The sequence below is a fragment of the Podarcis pityusensis genome, assembly GCF_964106645.2.
Source record: "Podarcis pityusensis genome assembly, chromosome: 1".
Taxonomy (NCBI): Eukaryota; Metazoa; Chordata; class Lepidosauria; order Squamata; family Lacertidae; genus Podarcis; species Podarcis pityusensis.
Genome location: NC_138028.1, coordinates 65,773,401 through 65,796,084, shown reverse-complemented (window position 1 = coordinate 65,796,084; position 22,684 = coordinate 65,773,401). Strand labels below are relative to the sequence as shown.

General features: G+C 41.0%; 1 protein-coding gene across 1 annotated transcript in view; it reads right to left on the bottom strand.

Annotated features, from left to right (window-relative positions):
* Positions 1-22,684, bottom strand: part of QSER1 (glutamine and serine rich 1) — a 39,718-nt gene that overhangs the window by 12,895 nt on the left and 4,139 nt on the right. Inside the window, exons 2-6 of the mRNA XM_080982390.1 lie at positions 10,072-10,175; positions 9,159-9,320; positions 3,095-6,751; positions 1,650-1,921; positions 211-327 (exon numbers count right to left, since the gene is read on the bottom strand). Of these exons, the coding sequence (XP_080838516.1) occupies positions 211-327; positions 1,650-1,921; positions 3,095-6,751; positions 9,159-9,320; positions 10,072-10,175 (4,312 nt within the window). The remainder of the gene's footprint in view (positions 1-210; positions 328-1,649; positions 1,922-3,094; positions 6,752-9,158; positions 9,321-10,071; positions 10,176-22,684) is intronic.

Below are 22,684 nucleotides of genomic sequence, written 5' to 3'. Positions count from 1 at the left end.
CACACATTACCTGATTTGCACATCACAGCAGGTTATGGCTGTGGAGCAAGCAATGAATGCCTGGGAAGGGGAGAAGGAGGAGGTGGCAGCAGGAACACTCCTTTCTGCCACCCGTGGTCTATGAAAGAACTTCTATTATCATAGTGACTACAATGCCACAGGGTTCTTTGTTGCTGAGTACCAAGATTAATGTGGAATCCTTGTACGTACACTGTTAGTAGCTGTGAACTCTCTCTGTCCATCTCGCACTTCAGGAACAAACTTCTGCAACAAAGCTTTTTGAACCTTCCAGATGGCTGGAGGCTCCGTTCCTGTTTTTAAAGCAACCTGCAAGGGGGAAAAGCAAATAAAATCAACTATTTCAATTAGTTTTATGCAGCTGAAGTGATTAGTTCCAACTTCACCCTACCTTCATGAGTTTGTATATTTTACACAGTATTTTATGTTTTCCATAGCAGCTCTCAACACATACTGTAATGATTGCAATTGCCACTTGAAGGTCAAACTGAAGGGTGTGGGCCTTCCCAAGCATATAAATTAAGACCTTTGGCCCTCAAAATATTGCTAGACTACAACTCCCATCATCCCTATTGACTATGCTGGCGGGGCCAATGGGAATGGGAGACCAACAGCATCTAATAGGCCACAGCAGGTTTGCCACCCCTGGTATACATGAACATAATACTTCTCATGGGAAAACCCAGCACTACATCCACTGCACCACACTACCACAAGCCCCTCTTCCATTATTTTGAAGTCGTGACAACTAAACAGCAAATGGAAATATCTCATATTTGTGATATTTCCAGTGAACTACCCTGAGACCTACGGGTATAGGGCGATATATAAATTCAATAAAATAAAATAAAAACAAATAAAAACACACACACCTCCCCCCCAATTTAATGTTTTAATAATGCCATTTGAAAATGCTCTAAAATTATATAGAACTATCAAAACCCAACCAAGCAGTATTTACTGCAGATCTGAATACAGCAGAACGTCAGGTTACATTACCCTTGGGTAGCGTAAACTTCAGGTTGCGAAAGCAGCAAACCCAGAAGTGTTTGGCCACTCGCGCATGCGCAGAAGCGGTCTCTCTGATTGCGAAAACTTCAGGATATGGCTGGACCTCTGAAATGTATCCCTTTCGCAACCGGAGGTACCACTATACAAGTAAACGACAATGAGAATTGTCATATCTGCCCCAGAGATGATATTGAGTTAACAAGTTGTTTTGAGTGTGGGCTGCTGTTTTCTTCCTTGTTTTTAAGAGAGTGATGGGCACAACTATAGCCTGTCAGCTCAGACATCATGCAAACTAATCGCCACAAACCCACTGAAACTATAGTTTCCACTTCTGGTTTAATGGCCAATTTCAAACCATGGTCTATCAACTTAGGTATCAAGCAAAACCAGTTAAATTTCCTAAACAATGTTTTAGTAGGATCTCAATTTGTGTCTCCATGTAACATATGCATTTATAAACGCTAGTCCCTTGTTAGCAGAAAAGATTTGTACATATTTACAGTAAAGTACCAAAAATGCCAAAACTACAAGATACCAAGAAAAGGTATCTTACACATGGCAGGAAATACTCTTTGATCAGTGTGTTCTCTTAAATTGCTCAAAGCAAAATTATTGATTACCTTTAGTAATTCTATATCTTCAATCTTCACTACAAATTCATCACGTTCTCTGTACACGCCCTCGCCTCCACTTTCTCCGTCGTCGTCCTCAATATATCCTTCTATTGCAGCAGTTGCCTGTGTTTTTGCTAAGTGTTCTGTAAGAACTCTGCCCATCTCATGTTGCACTAAACACATTTTCACCTGAGAATCTGCCACAGAACTAGTTGTTTCAGAAGATTCCTTCCTTACGACAGTATTGGTGGTGGCATTAGATAAAGTCTTGATCATTTCTGAAGTAAAAAACCAAGCATTTTTTCATATTTCAATTAACAACTCTTTTCAGCTTATCGTAAGCCACTTAAAAATTGTTACTGAGTAGAACAAAATGCTAGTTCCACTGATGACATTAGGAGGATCCCCTATCTGAAACCCTAGGCTACTGTATGTCTAACATATTTTCATTAAAAATTAGTGCAGCATAACAGAAAAAGACTGAAGCTTCAACACCATGCCCCAAAAGAAATCAAGACACCCTCAAATTTGAAAGGTTTGCTGCTTTGAACTACATATGGAAGAAATTGGATCCTCAAGGTGCTAAAAGGGAATGCAAACAGACAAGACCACACCCATCTTTTAATATGTATGATAAATGTGTTGTGGTAAATCTAAGGTGGACTGGGATTTTTCAAAGTTGAATCTGTCTCTTAACACACGATCAAGAGCTTAGCTTTGTGGAGACACTTTCAAAGGTAAGACTTGGACACAAAATATTCATCCTAAAATAAAAAGGACAGTTACTTAATAACAAGGACAGATATTGAATTATTTATCTTGTGCTGCATAGGATATGGCTCATTGTGTTACTGTTTACACACCGTGAATAGGGAAAATAAACTTTTTTTATAAAAAGAAGCTTAGGCATTAAAATGACCCTTAAGAAGAGAATGATTGTGTAAAGTCACATAAATATATTACAACATTTTTAAGCTTTCAGAATGAATTTATATCAAACCAAATTAAATCAGGCCTATAGGTTGTATCCAACGCAGCTTACACTGCAGACTTCTGTGCATAAAAACATACCTTCCTCTTCTGGCTTCTCCAGCCCCTTTGCTGGAGAAATCTTATCCAGAGGGGTAGAGGATCCTCTAGAACAGAGTTTGGGGTTGTGTGGTGGGAGGAAGCACTGTTGCATGAGTGGAACTGTTTGCACAGCACTGAACCAAAACCACTGTTTCCCAATACAGATAGTGGAATGTGACAACACTTACAACCATTTTTGAGAAAGCTAAATATCCAAGTATATTTTCACCTGTCAGGATCCTGCTTTGCCTAAATAACAGTGAAATATAGATATCTGTCTACAGCATTTGGGATAAGCAAGAGCAAATCATTTGAATCTTTTACTTAAGTTATTTTAAAACCAGATCCACATATCCAATTGTGAACAGAATAATCTTTACCTGATTTTTTCTTTTTATCAGAAGCATCGTCCAAAGTTGACAATGCAGAAGTGATGCACTTTTGAAGATCCTGGTTAGCCCCTACAGAATCTTCATCAGAAGAAAACGATGGCAATGCTTCCAAATTTTTCTTCAGTTCTTCATCACCCTTTCTGTTTGAACATTCAGTGCTGCTCTCAAGTGAGGCAGAAGGTGCTGCTGCTGCCATGTGAGGTTTTGAAAGTGGATGTGGACAAGGTGCTCTAACAACAGGGGTAACAGGTCTCCGCACACGACTAGGAACACGCACAGCCGGAGCTGAAAACTGCTGCCTGGGTCCCCCTTTTAAGAAATCTAAAAAAGATGCAATGAATCCTGTTCTGACTTCTGGCTGTTTTTCTTCCACCTCTTTTATTTTCTGCCTCATTTTCTCTTGATGTTGGTAAGTTTCATGGCAGCTTTCAGAAGCAGGGGAATATGGCAAGGCAGCATCAGTTCCTCTTGAATTCTGGCGTTTGCACTGTCCACTTCGCTTCAATTGCTTCTGGTGCATGCCATCTTCGTTGGCATTTTTAAGCTGATTTTGCCCCCTGTCCTTTTGCTTCTGAAGTTCCTCTTGTGATAAATCTTGGCTCTTGCCTTCAGCTCTGCTGCCATTTTCATCACCTGGTTGTTGCATAGATATTGGCTGCAGTGGAACTTTAGTTTTGCTTCCTGTCACAGTGTTGTCACTTTCCATGTTAAAAACACCATGGGGTGCGGCACTCTCATTTCGAGCCCTACCACTTAAAACAAGATCTATATCTTTTACATTTATTGTACTATCCATATGAATACCGTTTTCATCTTCACATTCATTACCAATGCCAGACTGCTGCTTAACTAAGCCAGGAACCTGTTCATGCCTCTGTTCAAGCTCTGAGGTAGCAACTCTAGTAGGAATGCTGTGATCAGGAGTCTCAAGGTGTTGTTGCTCAAGGCTCCTATTTTTTGGCTGCATTGTAGGCACTGCTGTTAGGTTTAGTGTAACCTGGCCTCCATTTAAAGAAACACTGTTTATGTTCAGTGGCTTTCCAACAACAGTTGATGAGTTGTTGAAGCTAGAAGTCACATGTCTGACATCCATTCCCTGGAACTGAGACTTAGAATTCTCCCCATTTTCAACTGACTGGATATTTTCTTCATTAGCCGTAGATTTGGCAAATTCAGACGTTGTTCCTACACAAGCTGCAGCTGTTGCTGCCAAGATATCTTCCACATTAGACAGTATATTCCTCTCATCGTTGAGAAGCATAGACTCTGGAAAACATACAGAACTAAGGGAAACAAACTGATTCTTAGATTCATGATCTGGCCGCACAAAATTCTCTTTCAATGTCAAGTGTTGCTGTAGTGGCTTTGATGGTTCAGAAATGTTCATTTTCATAACTTCAGAGTTCTGAGAATGAAGCTGCTGCTGAGAATGTCCTCCATTACTCTGGATCATATGACCATCTATGTGAAGGAATGGGTGAGTCACCTGCTGAGAACCCTGAAGGCGCTGCTGGACCTGTGAAGAACCTTTCGTGTGGCCCAAGCCAGATTGTAGTATTGACTGCTGAAGCATTTGCAAATCACAGGCAGATTCTAGAAGTGCCTGTGCACCAGGCAAACACAGCTGCTGGCCATGTCTTATGGCTTGACTGTGAAGCTGTGGCGGTGTGCTCATGACTTGGCCCTGTTGCTCTGATGCTTTCGCTTCATGTACTTTATGCAGAAGAGAATGCTGCTGGCTGAGTTCTTTAGAATCCACATTTACTTGGGTTGTTGGCAATAAATTAGCTGCCTTTTTAATATCATGGCTTCCTACGTTAGTGATATGGCCAATTTGCTGGGTGAGCTGTGCCACAGAACTAACCATTCTTTCGTCTTTTTTTGATCCCTGAAAAGTAAGCCCAACAACTTGATCTTCAAGACGGGAGTTACTCCTGATTACACTTTGAGAATACCTATTATCTGCTTTGGAAACTTTGTAATTTGTATCCTGAGCATTAACTTCATCATCGGTTAGCCTCTGAGTAGAGGAATCCAAAGATGTTTGTTGTTGCAATGCCTGCATATCTTGCATTGGGAACTGTTCATCTTGCTTACACGTTTGATATAAGTTAGGGTCAGATTCCCTTTTGATGTATAACTTAGTATCTGAGGAAGACCTGTTGTTCTGCAACGCCTGTGAATGAGCTGGCATTGCAAAAGAAGTTGACTGGACAACTGGTAAAAACTTTTGAGACTGTGGAGAAGATGGCTCTTGGGCCTGAGAATGTAAAGAAATATAGTTCTGGGGAGGGCTCGAGGCTGACAAGTTCTGAACATGTGGAGAAGAATATGGAAGAGATGGCGACGTTAATGTTAAAGGTTGCCCTGTTGTATATGTTTCTGAAGGACTAACCACTGACAAAACCTGTGATTGAGATGAATAGTTACCTTGGGATCTGCTAATGGTTGACAAACCCTGAGAATGACTAGAAGAGTAATTTTGAGATTGGCTGACTGAAGAAAGATCCGTTTGCCCAGAGTAATTGCCATTTGAAATTGAACTTAATACCTGTTGATCAGAAGAATAGCTTAGTGTCTGGCTATCTGAAGTAATTGCCTGTGATTGCCCAGGAAAAGTGAGTGTTTTGTACAGTGGTGGCAGCTTCTCAACCTTGATGGCTGAGAATACCTGTGCATGACTGACCGGTGGCACATTCTGCGATTGCGTTGAAACATAGTTTTGTGATTGGCTTACTGACAAGAGGCTTGGAAGCTGTGCTGTAGAATAGATTTGTGCTTGACCTGCTATTACAGAATTCTGGCTCTGTGCAGTTTTGGAAAAGCTTTGTGTCTGCACAGTAGGGGAAATGCTTTGTGGCTTAGGAGTCTTTGTTGATCTTGGTGGCTGCTTCGTAGAGCAGTGTTTTGCTTTTGCAGTGGAAACAGATGGAAAACCAGGTGATGGAATCGCTGATGTGTATGACTGAGCAAGTTCTACTGAAACTTGAGAGGTCTTTTGCTGGGGTCTCCCATTGCTCACCTGAGTAGAATCATCGACTGGGCTACAAGATAGGGAAGACTGACGGGATGTATCCTGAAAATCATTTCCACTTGCACTTGATAAATAGTTGTGTAAGGAATGCTGTGAACCAGTCAGTTGTGCCTGAACAGACTGTGTGCTCGAAGGCCGCTGATGGTGCTTAATAACACTACATTCTCGCTGCAGGGCTCTTTCAATTGAGGCAGTGGAACCAGTAAACAGAGGTGAACTATATACTTGTGGAGCCTGCTGAGCTCCTCCAAGTGATGAAGGCAACAAACTGAACTGTGGCTGCAAGAGATGGGGTGCAGACTCTTGAGCAGAGCGATATGTTGAAGATTGTGGTGGTATGCTGGTACTTAACACAGAACCGCCCAGGCGCTCAAAGGCCAGCGCTGTGGGAACTGTGCTCTGGGATGTCTTGATCTGCAATAAAGGGTCATGAGCACTAAGAAGACCATTTGATGTCGGACTGAAAGTTGCATCTTGAAGTGTTAGAGAAGGAGTAGCAGCAAAGTTTCTACTGCTGAAAGTGTTAGGATGCTGATAGGCTGAAGTTGGTGGAAACGTCCCAGAGGCTGGCAAGGCTCCAGTAACAAAAAGCTCGGTTGACGAATGCATGCCTGTTTTAAAAAAAGGGAAAAAAGACACTGATAAAAAAGGGGAGTGACTACTCAATAGTGAAATAAAAACATACGTAACCATTTTATTCCATCTTGGACCTAATAAGAATTATTTAACCACTGCATTTGGAACCAGAAAAACTTATATTCTATTAATATAAAAGAGGATGGTGAAATCATTTGTCTTCCTGGAATTTGTTTTGGGTAGTCTCTGCTATCCTACTTCTAAGCTTGTATATATGGTGACAATTCAGAAACAAGTGGCTGCAAACTAAACATAATCCATGTTAAGATTAACATATTACTGTGCAATAAATCTGGCAATCTGAAAGAGGTTATAGAGCCTGTTTTTGGTAAGACTGTACTCTGGATCAGGAGCACTGGGGGGTGTGTGTTTATTGATCTGATACTTTCCCTGGATATTCAAGTGGTGCAATGGCAATAAGCACTTTTTTTTTTTTAAGCAGATCCACTGTTGAGCCACTGTTGGGACGCGGGTGGTGCTGCGGGTTAAACCACAGAGCCTAGGACTTGCCAATCAGAAGGTCGGCAGTTCGAATCCCCGTGACGGGGTGAGCTCCCGTTGCTCGGTCCCTGCTCCTGCCCACCTAGCAGTTCGAAAGCACATCAAAGTGCAAGTAGATAAATAGGTACCACTCCGGCGGGAAGGTAAATGCGTTTCCGTGCGCTGCTCTGGTTCGCCAGAAGCGGCTTAGTCAGGCTGGCCACATGACCCGGAAGCTGTCTGCGGACAAACGCCGGCTCCCTCGGCCAATAAAACGAGATGAGCGTCGCAACCCCAGAGTCGGTCACGACTGGCGCTAATGGTCAGGGGTCCCTTTACCTTTACCTTACTGTTGAGCCAATTAAAAGTCTTTTCTGGAGAAATCAGTACTGTCTTAGTTATCCACATGCTAGCACCTCCAGGCCAGACTGTTGTAAAGCTTTCTACGTGAGGCTGCCTTTAATGATAGTTCAGAAACTACAAATGGTCTAAAATAAGGAATCCAGAATGTTATATAGGACACAGAGGTTGGAGTGTATTATTCTAATTATGCATCAACCATATTTGCTGACTGTTTCAAGACTCAATTTAAATTGCTTGTTTAATCTTTAAAGCTCTAAAAATATTGGAGCCATGTTAATTTAGGGTCCACTGCTCCCAGCTGAGCCTGTTTGTCACTTGAGATCTGTATCTGAGGCTCTCATGGTCCCACCCTTATGTGACATTATGCTAAATTAACAGGAAGGTTTTTGAGACAGAGCCTTTCCAATAGAGGCACCGAGACTGTGAAATGCTCCCTGCCCCCTTGAAATACATTGGGATTCTTCTTTTAAATTTTACTTTGCTAATTTGTTGTGTTTTAAAAATATTCTAATCTACTGCTTTTATTACTTCTTATTGTGTTACTATTATTTATTTTATGTTGGAGAAATACAAATAACTTTATTAAAATAGCCACCAATATAGTCAATTTAAAACTACACTGAAGTCAATACGAACTACTTGTATTCTATTTAGGATCAATTTGCGAAACTCTCCCACTGCTATAAAAAATTGGCCCAATTTCAAAGAATGTTCCATTTCAGAGATGTCACAACTGATTTAATAGCACTAATCTTGAATTCAGGACCTCTTTCAAGAGAACAATATGCCAGGACTTTTGTTTTAGCTAAATGCCTTAGATGTGACCTGTGACACATATACAACATATTCTTGTCTATTTTTAGGGTTTTTATGTGTTTTATCAACATATAGTTAAATGGCACTAGGTCTTTCGGAGTTTCTGATGTGCTTCTTATTACCATGCAAGTTCTTCAATAAATACAATATTGTATTTATACATTATTGTTCACAGGGGAGAGAGGCTGCAACCATGATGGTCCCTGCTAACAAGTGTGCAACTATGTTAGCAAGCCACTGATTTTTTGGTAGGTTTTTGCAATGCAAACTTATAGGTCAAAGACACCAAGGACTTCTGACTGCATATGGACACACCATCAGCCCTGAGAGCCCACATGTTAAACTGACCCAAGACTAATATTTTCATAGAAGTTCAATTACCAGTTTTGTCCTGCAAGGAAGTTAGACCAGTTTTGCAGGAAGAGATCCAACGTTAAGTGTTTATAACTGGATTATATACTGATTAAAGAGCAATACCTAGTTACAAATAGCAGTTAGGCACAAATGCAGTACCTTTGAAGCAAATATGGTTGTCAAAATAGATGTTTATCAAAGACTTAGAACACTTAAAATGAAAATATTTCCCTAGAAATGCAAAGCAAAATGGAAAAAAATTAAAAACAAACATTCTCTCTTAATTTCTCTATGATACTAATATTTAATATATTTACTTATCTATAGAGAAACAACAGACTTAAGTTCTGAAAATTAGGAAAATGTCACCTGGCTGCCATGTTGGAGCTCTGAACTGTGGCAAGAGAGTAGTTCCTGAAGAAACAGCCTGAGCATTGCGGGATTCAATTGCAGAGAGAAAATTCATAACTGATGTATCTTTAGTGTTGTTATTGCTGCTGTGCATAGTGTTATCAAAAATCCCAGAAAGGCCTGGAACAAACAAATCACATATGAGTCTGAGCACAAAAAACTACACATTACACAATATGCTGCACATTTAAGTGTGCAGCCATACATTCAATGGACATGTAACTCAACCATAAGACTTGCTGGCTAATCTTCGGTAAATTACGATCTCTCAGTCAAACAAGGAATTAATGGGGGACGAAAGACAGAAGAATGTATTGAGATACTGGGATAATGGAAGTGGAGATTATCTAAATAAACTTCAAATGTATGTGAATTGTAGCACCATCAGTTTCAACATAAATTATATGCTCATCTTTTAACTCGCATTTTTTTAAGATTGAACAGTCCACATGAACAGCCCTTGACATCTAAATGTAATTAGCATAAGAATAGTGAGCAGATTATCTGTAGCTGTGCCTTTAAAATAGCTGTACATTTCACTTTCCTTCCAAAAAAGGTTCACACTCTTCAGAAATGTGAAAGCTAGTCATGCAGGTAAGGTGGTGACAGGGAAACAGAAATTACTTAAAACATTAATTTATGAAATGTTTTTAAAAAACTAAGTGACCAGTAATTTTTATTTGATGAAGTACATAATAGCACTACCAGGATAGTGCAAATGATAATGCACATTCCTCAAAACATTCTCCTTTATCTATCCCTTGTGAGCATCTAAGTCATCTGCTAGAAGTGTGCTAGAAATTTATAACTGATTTTATACAAAACTGAGAAACATATTCATTTAAACTGAAGATTCACAGAGAATTATTACCGGCGGGTAGGGAAGTAGTGGCATATGCAGGAAGCTGGTGGGAAGTTGTATATGTTTGCCTGTGAAAATCTGTTTCGGATGAATGCCCTCCTCCATAGCTTAAACTGGGGGGAAAGTAAAAGTTATAACACATGAAATTAGTGAAAACAACAACATGACAATGATAAGTCTGACAATCACATAAAAAGGGATAAAGCAAAATAACCTCAAAAGAACATGAACTCTAGCGGTTCAGGAGTTACTGATCTGTAGTAGTGCCAATTCTTTACACAACTTTGCATCAACAAACTGATCCAAGAAAGCTGCTTTAGATTACCAAACCAACAAAATAACTTTTAAAACATTAACATATCAAAACAGAGATTTGTTTCCTTGACTTATTTTATTTCTTCCTAGACACATATGGGCAGTATCCATAGCTATATTTTTGGATTAAAGTTGTCTTGAGTTCTGGAGACCTCAATCACATAAAATGTTTGCAGAGCTTCTCCGAGTTCAAATAAAATAAAAGGGCAGCATATGTGGTTTTGAAATTTGGGGAGGGTTTTTTTTTTTTGGAATTTGCTTGCTTGATGTTCTCCTTGGGAGGGCTGTGCCCCAGAAGCCCAACTCCCACTACTTAAGCTTTCCCCCCCCTCCACTAACCCTGAAGACTGGGTAGATTGGAGAAGGGTGATGGTCTCCACATTTGTTTTGAATGCCTCTAAAGTGCAGTGCAACTGCAAGAGGATCCTTGCTTTTCCCCTCCAATTCCAAGGTTGGGGAAGAGGTCAAGGATCCACCACACTTGCCAGAGGACAGTGGCCCCCTTGACACTGATATGAACCTCTTCCACATTGTCTGGCCTCCCCCACGTCAGAGGTGAAACAAACAAGAGGAAGTGGTGACTATGCACAGGGTAAACGTAAAGGTAAAGTCGTGGACGACTCTGGGGTTGTGGCGCTCATCTCGCATTACTGGCCGAGGGAACAGGTGTACAGCTTCTGGGTCATGTGGCCAGCATGACTAAGCCGTTTCTGGCAAACCAGAGAAGCACACGGAAACACCGTTTACCTTCCCACTGAAGCAGTACCTATTTATCTACTTGCACTTTGATGTGCTTTCAAACTGCTAGGTGGGCAGGAGCAGGGACTGAGCAAGGGGAGCTCACCCTGTCACGGGGATTCGAACTGCCGACCTTCTTATTGGCAAGCCCTATGCTTTGTGGTTTAGACCACAGTGCCACCCGCGTCCCTATGCACAGAGTAGGTTCCTGTTAAGAAATGCAAACATGAAAATATACCAGGACAGGTTTGTTTTGGTGGTGGTGGGGACTGCATACCCACCACCTGAAAATAATGCTACATGAAAGATGTAATGGTTAGATGTGGGCTATATGTTGCCCAACCAAAACATAGTACTTACTGAAGAATGATCCTTAGTTCTCAACTTTTAATAGCAATAATTTTAGTGGCAATTAAAAATGTCAAATTCAAATTTGTGTTACAAAGGAGCAAAAGCAAGTTATGTTAAGAAAAATACTTAAGTTTCTTTTAAAATCTGTTACAATTTGAATGTAACCATAAATAAGGTACTTTTAATGTGAAATGGTATTATTGATACATTAGTGTGGCAGAAACATGTATGTCATATAAAAGAAAAGGTGCTATTATAAACTATGCAGTATCTTTTGCTTTTGATACCAGTACTGAGCTACTGGAATCACTCTACTTTGAAAATCTATACTGTACTAAAAGGCACATATTGGACTATTATGAACATCTTAAACAAGTGCTTAGTCATTTTACTACTTTATGGACAATTTGGGGGGAAAAAATTGAGTATTTTTCCACTTCCTTTAGGTGCTGCCTAACTAATGTTTAACAATAAACAAGAGAATGTTATGGGAACCTCCAATGTTAGCAGAAGGGTCAAAACCATATTATTATTAAAATAACATGTACTTTGCTAGAAAGAGCTAACAGAATTGCACCAGCATCTCAACTTGCTTTCTTTCTCAAAACTATTGTACTCCACAAAACTTATACTGTATTTCCAGTAAACATTTGGAGCACCTATATGCAAACAGCCAAATCAAGAGAACATAAACACCTTCACCAATGGAAGGAGCAACTTCCATCCTCAATGAATGAATGAATGTAGAGGCTTGAGCAGAGAACTTATGAGACTCTGGACTGCATTGTATACATTACATATTATTTGGCATTATGGACTCGATCTAGAGTCGTGTGAATTTTAACTGTTCTGGGAAATGAGACTGCATCTTCCTCTCGACTGTGGTCACTAAAAATCCTCAGCAAATGTTTGTGTTGCGGCACAGATCTCTGCAATGGGAAGAGGAATCTGAAAACCAGGCAGAGGCAGGTGGCAGAAGCATCACGGAAGTAAATCTACATTTAAATAAGATGATATTATTTTTGAAAACTTTTTAAAAATTAGTCATCTCTTTTATATCCCCACTCTTTACATCAGCTAATAAAACTAAGAAATCCAAAGCAGACACACCCTTAAGAAAAATCTACATTGTCATGTCAGGAATCTGCTGAATTTGATAGTTCAGTTACAAAAATGATACAAGAGGCGGCGGGAACAGCCTACACAGGCATTAACCTGCAGAGCAAACCAACAGTAAAAAAAGAGCAAGAGTTCTGCAGCATGAAGCCTCCAGTGGCTTTTTTTTTTTGAGTGTGTGTGTGTGTGTGTGTGTGTGTGTGAGAGAGAGAGAGAGAGAGAGAGAGAGAGAGAGAGAGAATTGTTGAGCTGCTATTAGGAAGAAAGTTTATGTAGAAGCCCCCTATACAGCGGCACCTCTGGTTGCCCGTTCGCAACATGAAAAGAGCGCAACCCGCAGTGGCGCGTCTGCGCATGCACAGGTCACGATTCGCCGCTTCTGTGCATGCATATGATGTCATTTTGCGCATCTGCGCATGCGGCGAAACCTGGAAGTAACCCTTTCCGGTACTTCCGGGTCGCCGCGGGATGTAACATGAAAGAACGTAACATGAAGGACGTAACCAGAGGTATGACTGTACTTCCCTTTCTTACACTGATGGCAACATAAGCCATTCACATCTAAGAAAAACAAAGGGCTTATGTCACCCATCTGGGTCCGTAGGGAGGCAAGACTCCCCCCTCCCCCAATTTAATTCTGGATTAGAAAGGAAAAGAACATTTCTCAGCTTCACTACTCACAATTTGCACCATCTGCCAGCACTCGCCAGACATGTGCTCGTTATGTCAGTGAGCATCTGAGGAACAACAATGTTCTGAAACTGACATGGATTTGAGGATACCCCCTCAAACTAAAACATTTAATACTCTGGTTAAGAGTGACAGAAGCACTATTATCAATCTAAACCAGGGTTCAATTTTAATTTAAGTAAAGCTGCAATCCAAATCATACCAGTTCTCTCTAAGAAAACGAACCTTGGATTGTGCTTCAACTAAGGGAGAGAAACAAAGTAACCTTTTGTTTAGCATCACTTGCTGATTGTATTGGTGCTGAAGGGAAGATAGGTAACAAAGCCACAGAAAGCTCAGTTGTTAGGTTGACTTGCCTTTCAATAGCCTGAGGGAAGAAAACTCCTGTAAAAAAAGGCATCAGGGCTAACTACGGGAATGGATAGAAAGTATTATTACAGATATTCCATTAGCCCAGTCCAACTGAAGGCAAGTCATACTGTCATCCAGATTGTTTTTAGTTATGTGAAACCAGGCTAACACAGTATACAATCGTACCTTGGCTCCCAAATGCCTTGGGAGTTGAATGTTCCGGCTCCCGAACGATCAAAAACTGGAAGTGAGTGGTCCGTTTTCGAACGTTCTGTTAGAAGCCGAATGTCCGATGGGGCTTCCTACAGCCAATCAGAAGCCACTCTTTGGAAGTCGAACATTTTGGAAGTCGAACGGACTTCCAGAATGGATTCTGTTCAACTTCCGAGGTACAACTGTATATAGTACATTTGTACCATCATTTCATGAAGAATTGTATGTATCAGTGACAGTGTACCACCAGGCCATATGCCTGATATGTCCTGATAAGCCTTTTTAAAGACCCACCACCCTGCTAAACAAATTTAGCTCTGCCAAACAATATTGGCTTTGGTGGTGCTGAGTTCACAGCACTCCAGAAACAGGAAGGAGCGTTCTGGTATGTTCCAGTGCTTTGCCAGAACTCTTAAAACAAACAGATCAGGTCAGATCAAAGTGCTTCTTTTCATTTCTGGCATGATCTGCTCTCAATGGCAATGGTTTGTTCAGTGCCATTGCTACTCATGGAACTGATGAAGGATAAGACTCGATCTCTCAGGCAGAAGTGGTAGCTGGATGACTTCATGTGCACACTCCTTTTCCCAGTCCCTAGCACTCCAGAACATGGGACGTGGGTGGCGCTGTGGGTTAAACTACAGAGCCGAGGACTTGCTGATCGAAAGGTCGGCGGTTCGAATCCCCGCGGCGGGGTGAGCTCCCGTCATTCGGTCCCAGCTCCTGCCCACCTAGCAGTTCGAAAGCACCCCAAAGTGCAAGTAGATAAATAGGGACTGCTTTCTAGCGGGAAGGTAAACGGCGTTTCTGTGTGTGGCGCTGGTGCTGGCTCGCCAGATGCAGCTTTGTCACGCTGGCCACGTGACCCGGAAGTGTCTTCGGACAGCGCCGGCTCCCGGCCTCTTGAGCGAGATGAGCGCGCAAACCTAGAGTCAGTCACGACTGGCCCTGACGGGCAGGGGTACCTTTACCTTTACCTTTAGCACTCCAGAAGAGCAGCAGTGTGCTCAGAAGTTTTTAAAGGACCAGCCTCATGGGGAACTAAGGTGATGCTCTCTCCTACTGCCCTCAATCCTTTCCCATCCTGTATGCCTCCAGGAGCTGGCTGTGAGATTTAAAAAGCAGCACCCTTGATGAGCATCATTAATTGGGTGTGTGTTCTTTAAAAGGCAACTGAGAAGGCAGGCAGTATTAAATTAATGGTGAGGGGTAATTGGGAATTCATTTTCAATTCATTTTCTATTAAGTTAATTAATTTCAGTTCCTTTATGTGATAGGATTTTGAGCACCTTTGCCATGTGACCCCCATCATGTGGTAACAAAGCAATACAGAACTAAAAAAAACAGCCAGCCATTCCTGCTCTACAGCAAATATGACTCCCTTGGGCATGCAAATGAATATCTGCAGCCAGTTGCTCTGTCAATATCTCCAATAATTAACGTAACAAAGGGCAGGAACAGCTATTCTGAAGAATTCTTTTGGTAAGGTAGGCCCACAGGATAAATTCTACTAAGAAGCTGATGACCAACCAATTGAAATGATGGTGTCTCAGACAAATCTTAAAGAACAAAAGAAAGGCTTGTCAAAAGAAAGGCTTGTCGAGGCTATACCTGGCAAAAAACCACACATTTGATTTATTTACAGAAGACACTGATTTCCAGGAAGAGAAATGAATGGACTTATTCTTTAAAGATGGCAATGTCATCTAAACAATGATCAGAAACATGGAATGAGTACATTATTTTTATTTTTGCTACACGGTTGTTTCTGCTCTACCCACAGCAATGCTTTGATTCTGAGAATAGAACATATGCTACTAACGGCATATATATTTCTGTGCTAAATTTGAAAATACCATTGAGGTGGTGGCAAAGCCTCACCCCAGCACCAGTGCCTAGGGCAGGCTTCCTCAACCTCAGCCCTCCAGGTGTTTTTGGCCTACAACTCCCATGATCCCTAGCTAGCAGGACCAGTGGTCAGGGATGATGGGAATTGTAGTCTCAAAACATCTGGAGGGTTGGGGTTGAGGAAGCCTGGCCCAGTGCTACTGCCAGGCTTTACCCCCTCTCAGTATCATGCCAAACTATATATGCTATGTTAAAAAAAAAAAGTCAATGGACCCCATTCACCTCTGTAGGATGAATTAACTATTACCTGTCATACATTTTGGGAAAATATACAGCATATTAGGCTCAAATAACTTGCTGTTGTCCCTATGTACACCAAGATGGAATAAAATACAGGGTAACCAATAGTTCACAAACATGCTATGAAAGATGATTTATGGTCACCTCAGAAAACCAATACAAACTCAGTATTACCTTTTTCAAAAATATATCTATATCTATATCTATATCTATATCTATATCTATATCTATCTATCTATCTATCTATCTATATACACACAGAGAGAGAGAGAACAAAGTGTGCCCAGATAATTTCAAAAGTGTGCTTAACTGTAATGTGGTTTTCAAGATCTTGTCCAACTCTACTGCATCTAAAAACAGTGCAATTATACTATACTGTACAGGTGTTTTTGCAAGACAATAAACAAATTCAGCAAAAGGAAAGGAATTGCAAGTTTGGAAAGCCTATCTATAACTGGTTAACAAAGAGTAAAAAAGAAAATTGGAAAAGCAGAGACAGAATCTAGAACCAATACAGAACTGATACCACTTTTGACAGTACACTTATCTTAATGAACAATTTTAAGAAAAACAACAACACATGGCCAAGAGAAAAAACGTTTTTAAGCAAAATGCCAGCTAAAGGGGTCTTATGCTGCTGCATCTGAAACTGTGCGTATATTCTCCACATCTGCTAGGTAAGTACTAAGATATGGCATTCTGGCAGATTTTGCACTATATAATTTGGAGCAAGTTCACTTAGTTTTCAGCACTTACAATCTGCCCAAAGTACAAATTTTGGATGACCCCACTATCATTATGGGCTATTGCACACAGACAATGGGAACAATGACAGCGCCAAACTTAATTCATATTAGACCTGTTGCCTCTAGCCTTGCAAAAATTAAGTTGGCAAAATCCATCAGGAAATGCCATGATTTATTCTGTAACAATCTGAAAGCAACAAAGCAAAAAGGCCAAAGGCCCTTTAATATATTTACAAAGTGTCCAGAAGACTAGCAATCTGACACGCGTTTCATGAAGTAGTCAGACGATCTTGATTTTCTCAGCTCCCTATTTCCTGCAACTCAGTCCCTATTCACCTGAGTTCAGGCAACCCTGTCCATGCTGAATATTTTGCATGTTACTACGGCACAGGAAAAAAACCTCAACAAACAAAACACCAATGTAGTGTTATGAATAGTGCGTCAAACTTGGACGAGAGGGGCCTGGGGTTGAATGGCACTTTTTTAGCTGAGTCCAGTAACCATCCCTTAGACTAGCATATCTCAAAGGATTGTTGTGAGAATAACCACTTAAGAGACATTGAGTTCCCTGGAAGGAACATGTTAGATAAAGCATTAAATAAAATCTCTGAAATAAAATCTAGCTGCCTCATTCACCAGAATCACCAATCTCTGTAGTAAATGCCTGAGACCACTGACAGGAGCAATTCTTCTTTAGAAATAAGGTAAAACCATGCATACAGTGACTTCTGTAGCTTCTCCACATATGTGTTATTATATGATGCGCAGCAGGCACATATATATTTTTATTTACAATTTTAGTTTCTCCTCTCAACTTCATATGGGATGTGAAATTGCTAGAACATACGTAAATAAGAGAACTAAGAAGACAGAATCTGTAGAAGTCATGCATTCAAAAGCATTGGGTTTTTTTTTATAAAAAAGAACAAACAGATGTATTAGCTTGCTCAAAAAACAAACAAAACCAAGATTTCTGGTGACATTTGACTCTGCTCCATTGTCATTCATATGAAGAAACAGCACTTCAAATCTCATCATCCACAAGATCTTGCATGATCAAGTCTGTTTTCTCTGTCTTTTGGATACTAGATTTCAAAATCTGCCAAGCAAAGCTATAAATGACACCCACTGTACTTTTTTTTAACAGACATCTCTGTCTGCAAAGCATATCTTGAGTGAGTGACAGAAAAAAACAAACATTTACTTATCTTGCAGTCCCAACCATACTGCACAAATGGTAATTTGCATTGTACTTAGAGATCTAGATTCTACGCTTAGTAAGTAGAGCAGAACCATTTCTGTCTGCTACTATCAATACCACTAAAAAGCCAAGGAAAAAATCCCCAGGATGTCTTAGGATGTCCCCGCAGCCCTTAGGATGTCTTACTCTTTAAGGGCAAGTAACAGCACACAGGTAACCTCAATGTGGCACCAGACCCTGTATCTGCCACACAGAGCTTTGAGGAAATGCTTATGGTGCCTGCTGCATCCACCCGGAGGTTTGATGTTATTTTAATATCAGCATAAGTATCAAATTGTGACCACATCTTGTGTTGCTGATAGGACTCTTAAGCCCAATCTTATGTACATGAATAGTACAGTGCAAACAGTAGTAGGCAGCTACTAAAATGCTCTATTATCTCAGGGCACAATAGGTAGTAATGTTCACCACATGTGATATATTTGGATACACAGGAAGTAAATATTGTTTTCTGTGTAAACAAACCAGTATTTCATTGAATTGTCAGCTCTCATAATGTACACCTCTGTCATCTAGATTAAAGAAAGTCAAACTGCTTTAAATTTGAAGCACATTCTCCACAGCTGATTTGCAAAAAACCAAAACCCCACCCAGATCTGATTATCTCCTAGTTACTCTCTGCAGCCAAATCACAGCTGCTTCTCATCAACATCATCACTCCCTTCTAAAATGGGACCTGCCCATGAATGCTAAGCTTTCTCAGGTGTCTTTGGTGAAGGACTTAATTAGAAGTTTTTTAAAGTCTAAGAATACAATGCTCCCTGGATCACCTCTTTCTATAGGTTTGTTGACATTTTCAAAAGAACTCTTGAAAGGTCAGTGAGACAGGAATCACCCTTGCAGAAGCAATGCTGGTTCTCCTTCAGCAAGACTTGTTCTTGTTCTTCTAAATATTAGTTTAAAGGTAAAGTTAAAGGACCCCTGATAGTTAAGTCCAGTTGTGAACGACTCTGGGGTTGCGGCGCTCATCTCGCTTTATTGGCCGAGGAAGCCGGCATACAGCTTCCGGGTCATGTGGCCAGCATGACTAAGCCACTTCTGGCGAACCAGAGCTGACTAAGCTGCTTCTGGAAAAACCAGAGCAGCGCATGGAAACGCCGTTTACCTTCCCGCCGGAGCGGTACCTATTTATCTACTTGCACTTTGATGTGCTTTCAAACTGCTAGGTGGGCAGGAGCAGGGACCAAGCAACGGGAGCTCACCCCATCGAACCGCAGACCTTCTGATCGGCAAGCCCTAGGCTCTGTAGTTTAACCCACAGCGCCACCCGTGTCCCTAAATATTGTAATAATAATAATAATAATAATAATAATAATAATAAATTGGTTTATTCTATTTTTAAAGAATGCTTAGCAGATTTCCCAAGGTATAAAAAGTATAATAAAACATCAACAATACCTAAGAGGTGCACCCCCCACCCACAAAAAAACCAGCTTAAAAAACACAACCATACGCAGTAGCCATGAATGTTGACTCTTACCTGGAAAACAAAAAATGGAAAACCAGGGGCAATGCAAAAACCAGGGTAGGGGCAAATGGAACAACTTGCTATAAGAGGGCATGGCCAGCCCATAAAATGGATTGATCCTATTAGGACAGGAAACATCTTATAACATCTTGTTGCAGGTCACACTTTCCCCCCTCTTAATAAGGAGCTCAGGTAGTCAACTCTCTATCAGTTTTAATATGACACAGGATCACCCCAAAATAGTGATTTGTATGTACTTACAGGACTTCCTTGCTACATATTAGCATATGAATGTATATACAGGCACCCCCCCCACACACTTATGCACATTCTACTTGCATGTGGCCATGGGAAATAAATAAATAATTCAATTCATACCCAGAAATGAGAGAGCTGGAGAGTCCTCATGGCTCTCATGGAGACCCCACCTGGAGCCCAAAGTGGATGTCAGTGAGGGCAGAGGAAGCCCCACAGAGACCAGAGGCGCAGTGGGGCTTTGTTTTGTTTACGCTGCTCAGCCTCCCCACTTAACAGCTGGGGGGGGTAGCGCAGCTGCTGCTGCTTTTCTATGCATCCTCCATCCGGCCCCAGAGCATAATAATAATAATAATAATAATAATAATAATAATAATAATTTGTACCCCACCCATCTGACTGTGTTTCCCCAGCCACTTTGGGCGGCTTCCAGTGTGTATAAAAAAAGTTTCAATTCCAGTTGCAGGTATTTTTGGTACAGTATTTTTGATCTGGATTGGAGAGAGAGTGGCAGAGGGAGCATTTAAAAGGTGTTTAGACAGTGCTCCCCTCTTACATGACTTCACTTATGGAGGGGGGTTGGAATGTAAACCCAAAGTAAGTGGGGAGGTGCTTGTATTAAAAGAATTTTGATAGTCATGTGATTAGTAATGTGAGGTGAGAATATTCTCGAGAATGAGAATAGTCTTGAGAATATTCTCTGCTAGAAAATTCGCTCGGAGAATATTCTCCGCAAACTAAATTCTAATGCAAGAACCAGTTTTACCACCCACATTTAAAAAATCTAGTAAATAATAAGTCAAGCTGTGATATTACTGAATTTACTTGTATCAAACCTTAACATGCCAATTGCATTTTTGCCAATAACATGTACACGTTGTAACGGAAGAATAAAATATGACCTTATTGCTCCAATAGTGAAATGGATAATGTTATTAGAATCGGACACACCAAGGTGGTTTGAGGTTGGGTGGTTGAGTCATTTAAAGAACTAGAAGATCACTTTGAAAAGTGATGCCTTTGAGCCCCCTTATAAAGCAAGAAGAGAAATAGATGAAAGAGGCAGTTAAGAAAAGAAAAGGAAAGAAATGGCATTGAGGCCAATTCACTTTGCTGCAAATATCCTTGATCTAAAGTATAATGGCGTTCATTTATCACGAAATGAACAAATTCAAGGTACTGAGTTCATTGATCTCAAAATATCAGCAAGTGCACCAAATGATGCACAAGATATTTTGGCAGAGCTGGCAGTATATCGTGCTAAAGAAGATTTTTTTTAGCAAGTCATATGTATTGAAGTCGGTTGAAAAAGTGGATACAGTGGTTTGGTGGAAGGGACCATGCTTTGGTTCAAAGCTTAGCAGAGTGGCTGTGGACATTTTATCGTATTTTTCGCTCTATAGGACGCACTTTTTCCCTTCCAAAAATTAAGGGGAAATGTGTGTGCGTCCTATAGAGCGAATGCAGGCTGCGCGGCTAAGCCCAAAGCCAGAACAGGGAGACGGAGTGCTGCGGAGCGCTCTGTCTCGCTCTTCTAGCTTGGGGATGGCTGCGAGCAAAGCCTCTGCAGGGCAGCGGGGTGCCTTCACCCCGGTGCCTTGTGGAGGCTAGAAAGGCTGTCCCTGAAGCCAGTCTCACTGTTCTATCTTGGGGATGGTAGCCGCCTGAAGCCTCCAGAGCACAGCGGGAACTCTGGAGGCTTTGGGTGAATGCACCTTGAACACACCTTGTTTTAGAGGGGGAGAACAAGAAAAAAAATCCCCCCCGTTCTCCCCGTCCTATGGTCCGGTGCATCCTATAGAGCGAAAAATACGATAAATATGCCACAAACGACAGCTGCAACAGAACGTAGCTTCAGTACTTATGGACTTATTCATTCAGCAAAAGGAATAGGCTTACTATAGGCAGAGCAGGAAAGCTTACATATGTAGTTCATAACTTAAAACTCCTAGAAGAGAAGAAAACACAGCTTCTAACAAGCTCATTGAATTTTACACAACCATCAACTTTGTTTGATGATCTCGCAGATGATCAGTGTGGAACTGAAAGCTCTGTTACCCGGGGAGACAAAGATGGTGACTTATCCTCTTAAGATGTTTGAGGAGTCAAAAGAATATTCTTGAGAATTTAACATCACTACATGTGACCTACAGAACACTGAGGAAATAGAGGAAATAAAATATAGAATAACTTGTCTCTCTGGAAAGGCAACCTCTGGGTTCACTTTGAACTCTACAAGCAAGAACTCCTATATTTGTTGTCACATGTTATTTTTTGAGGGGTGGGAGGCAGGCAGGCAATCACACCTATGCTAAAATCCTAGATTTCTCTACCCTCTTTTATGAACTGCAGCCACTTTACTCCAGAGAATGAAAAATTGGCCTAATGGAAGCAAAAGCTAGGCAGATTGTATTAGTAAACCAGAAGAGACATAGAATGTTGGGGCGAAGGGGGAAATGAAAAAGCGGGGTGAAATTGTTCACGTCTCATGCTGCTTATAGAAGGTTATGGAATTGCATGGAATTGGGCTGTACAGGATTCAGATGGAATAAAAGAATGTTATCCAGAACCACTCACCTCCTTCATAAGACAGTAAAATGCTTAGGGTTGGAGCTACCAATCAACCCCAAAACTGAGCTCCCTTAACACCATATAGCAAGCATGGGAAGACATGAGGGGCAAGATGACCTTCCTCCCTAGAGGTCTGAATAGTGCTACATGGTCCAGCTTGGGTGGTTCTTTGAACAGGAGCACTTCTCTTAAGAGCCGAAAATATACTACATTTTTTGTGGTGTCCCACTTGCTCCCTATAACTGCAAAGATGCTGGCCCCATGCTTACTGTTGAAGGCAAAACAGGACCATGAGCAAGCCAGAATATATGCAAACACACATTTCCTTCAACATTTCCTTCCCCAAAAGGTGAAATCCTCCTCAAAAGGGGACAGAGGACTGCATCAGTGCATTGCCCT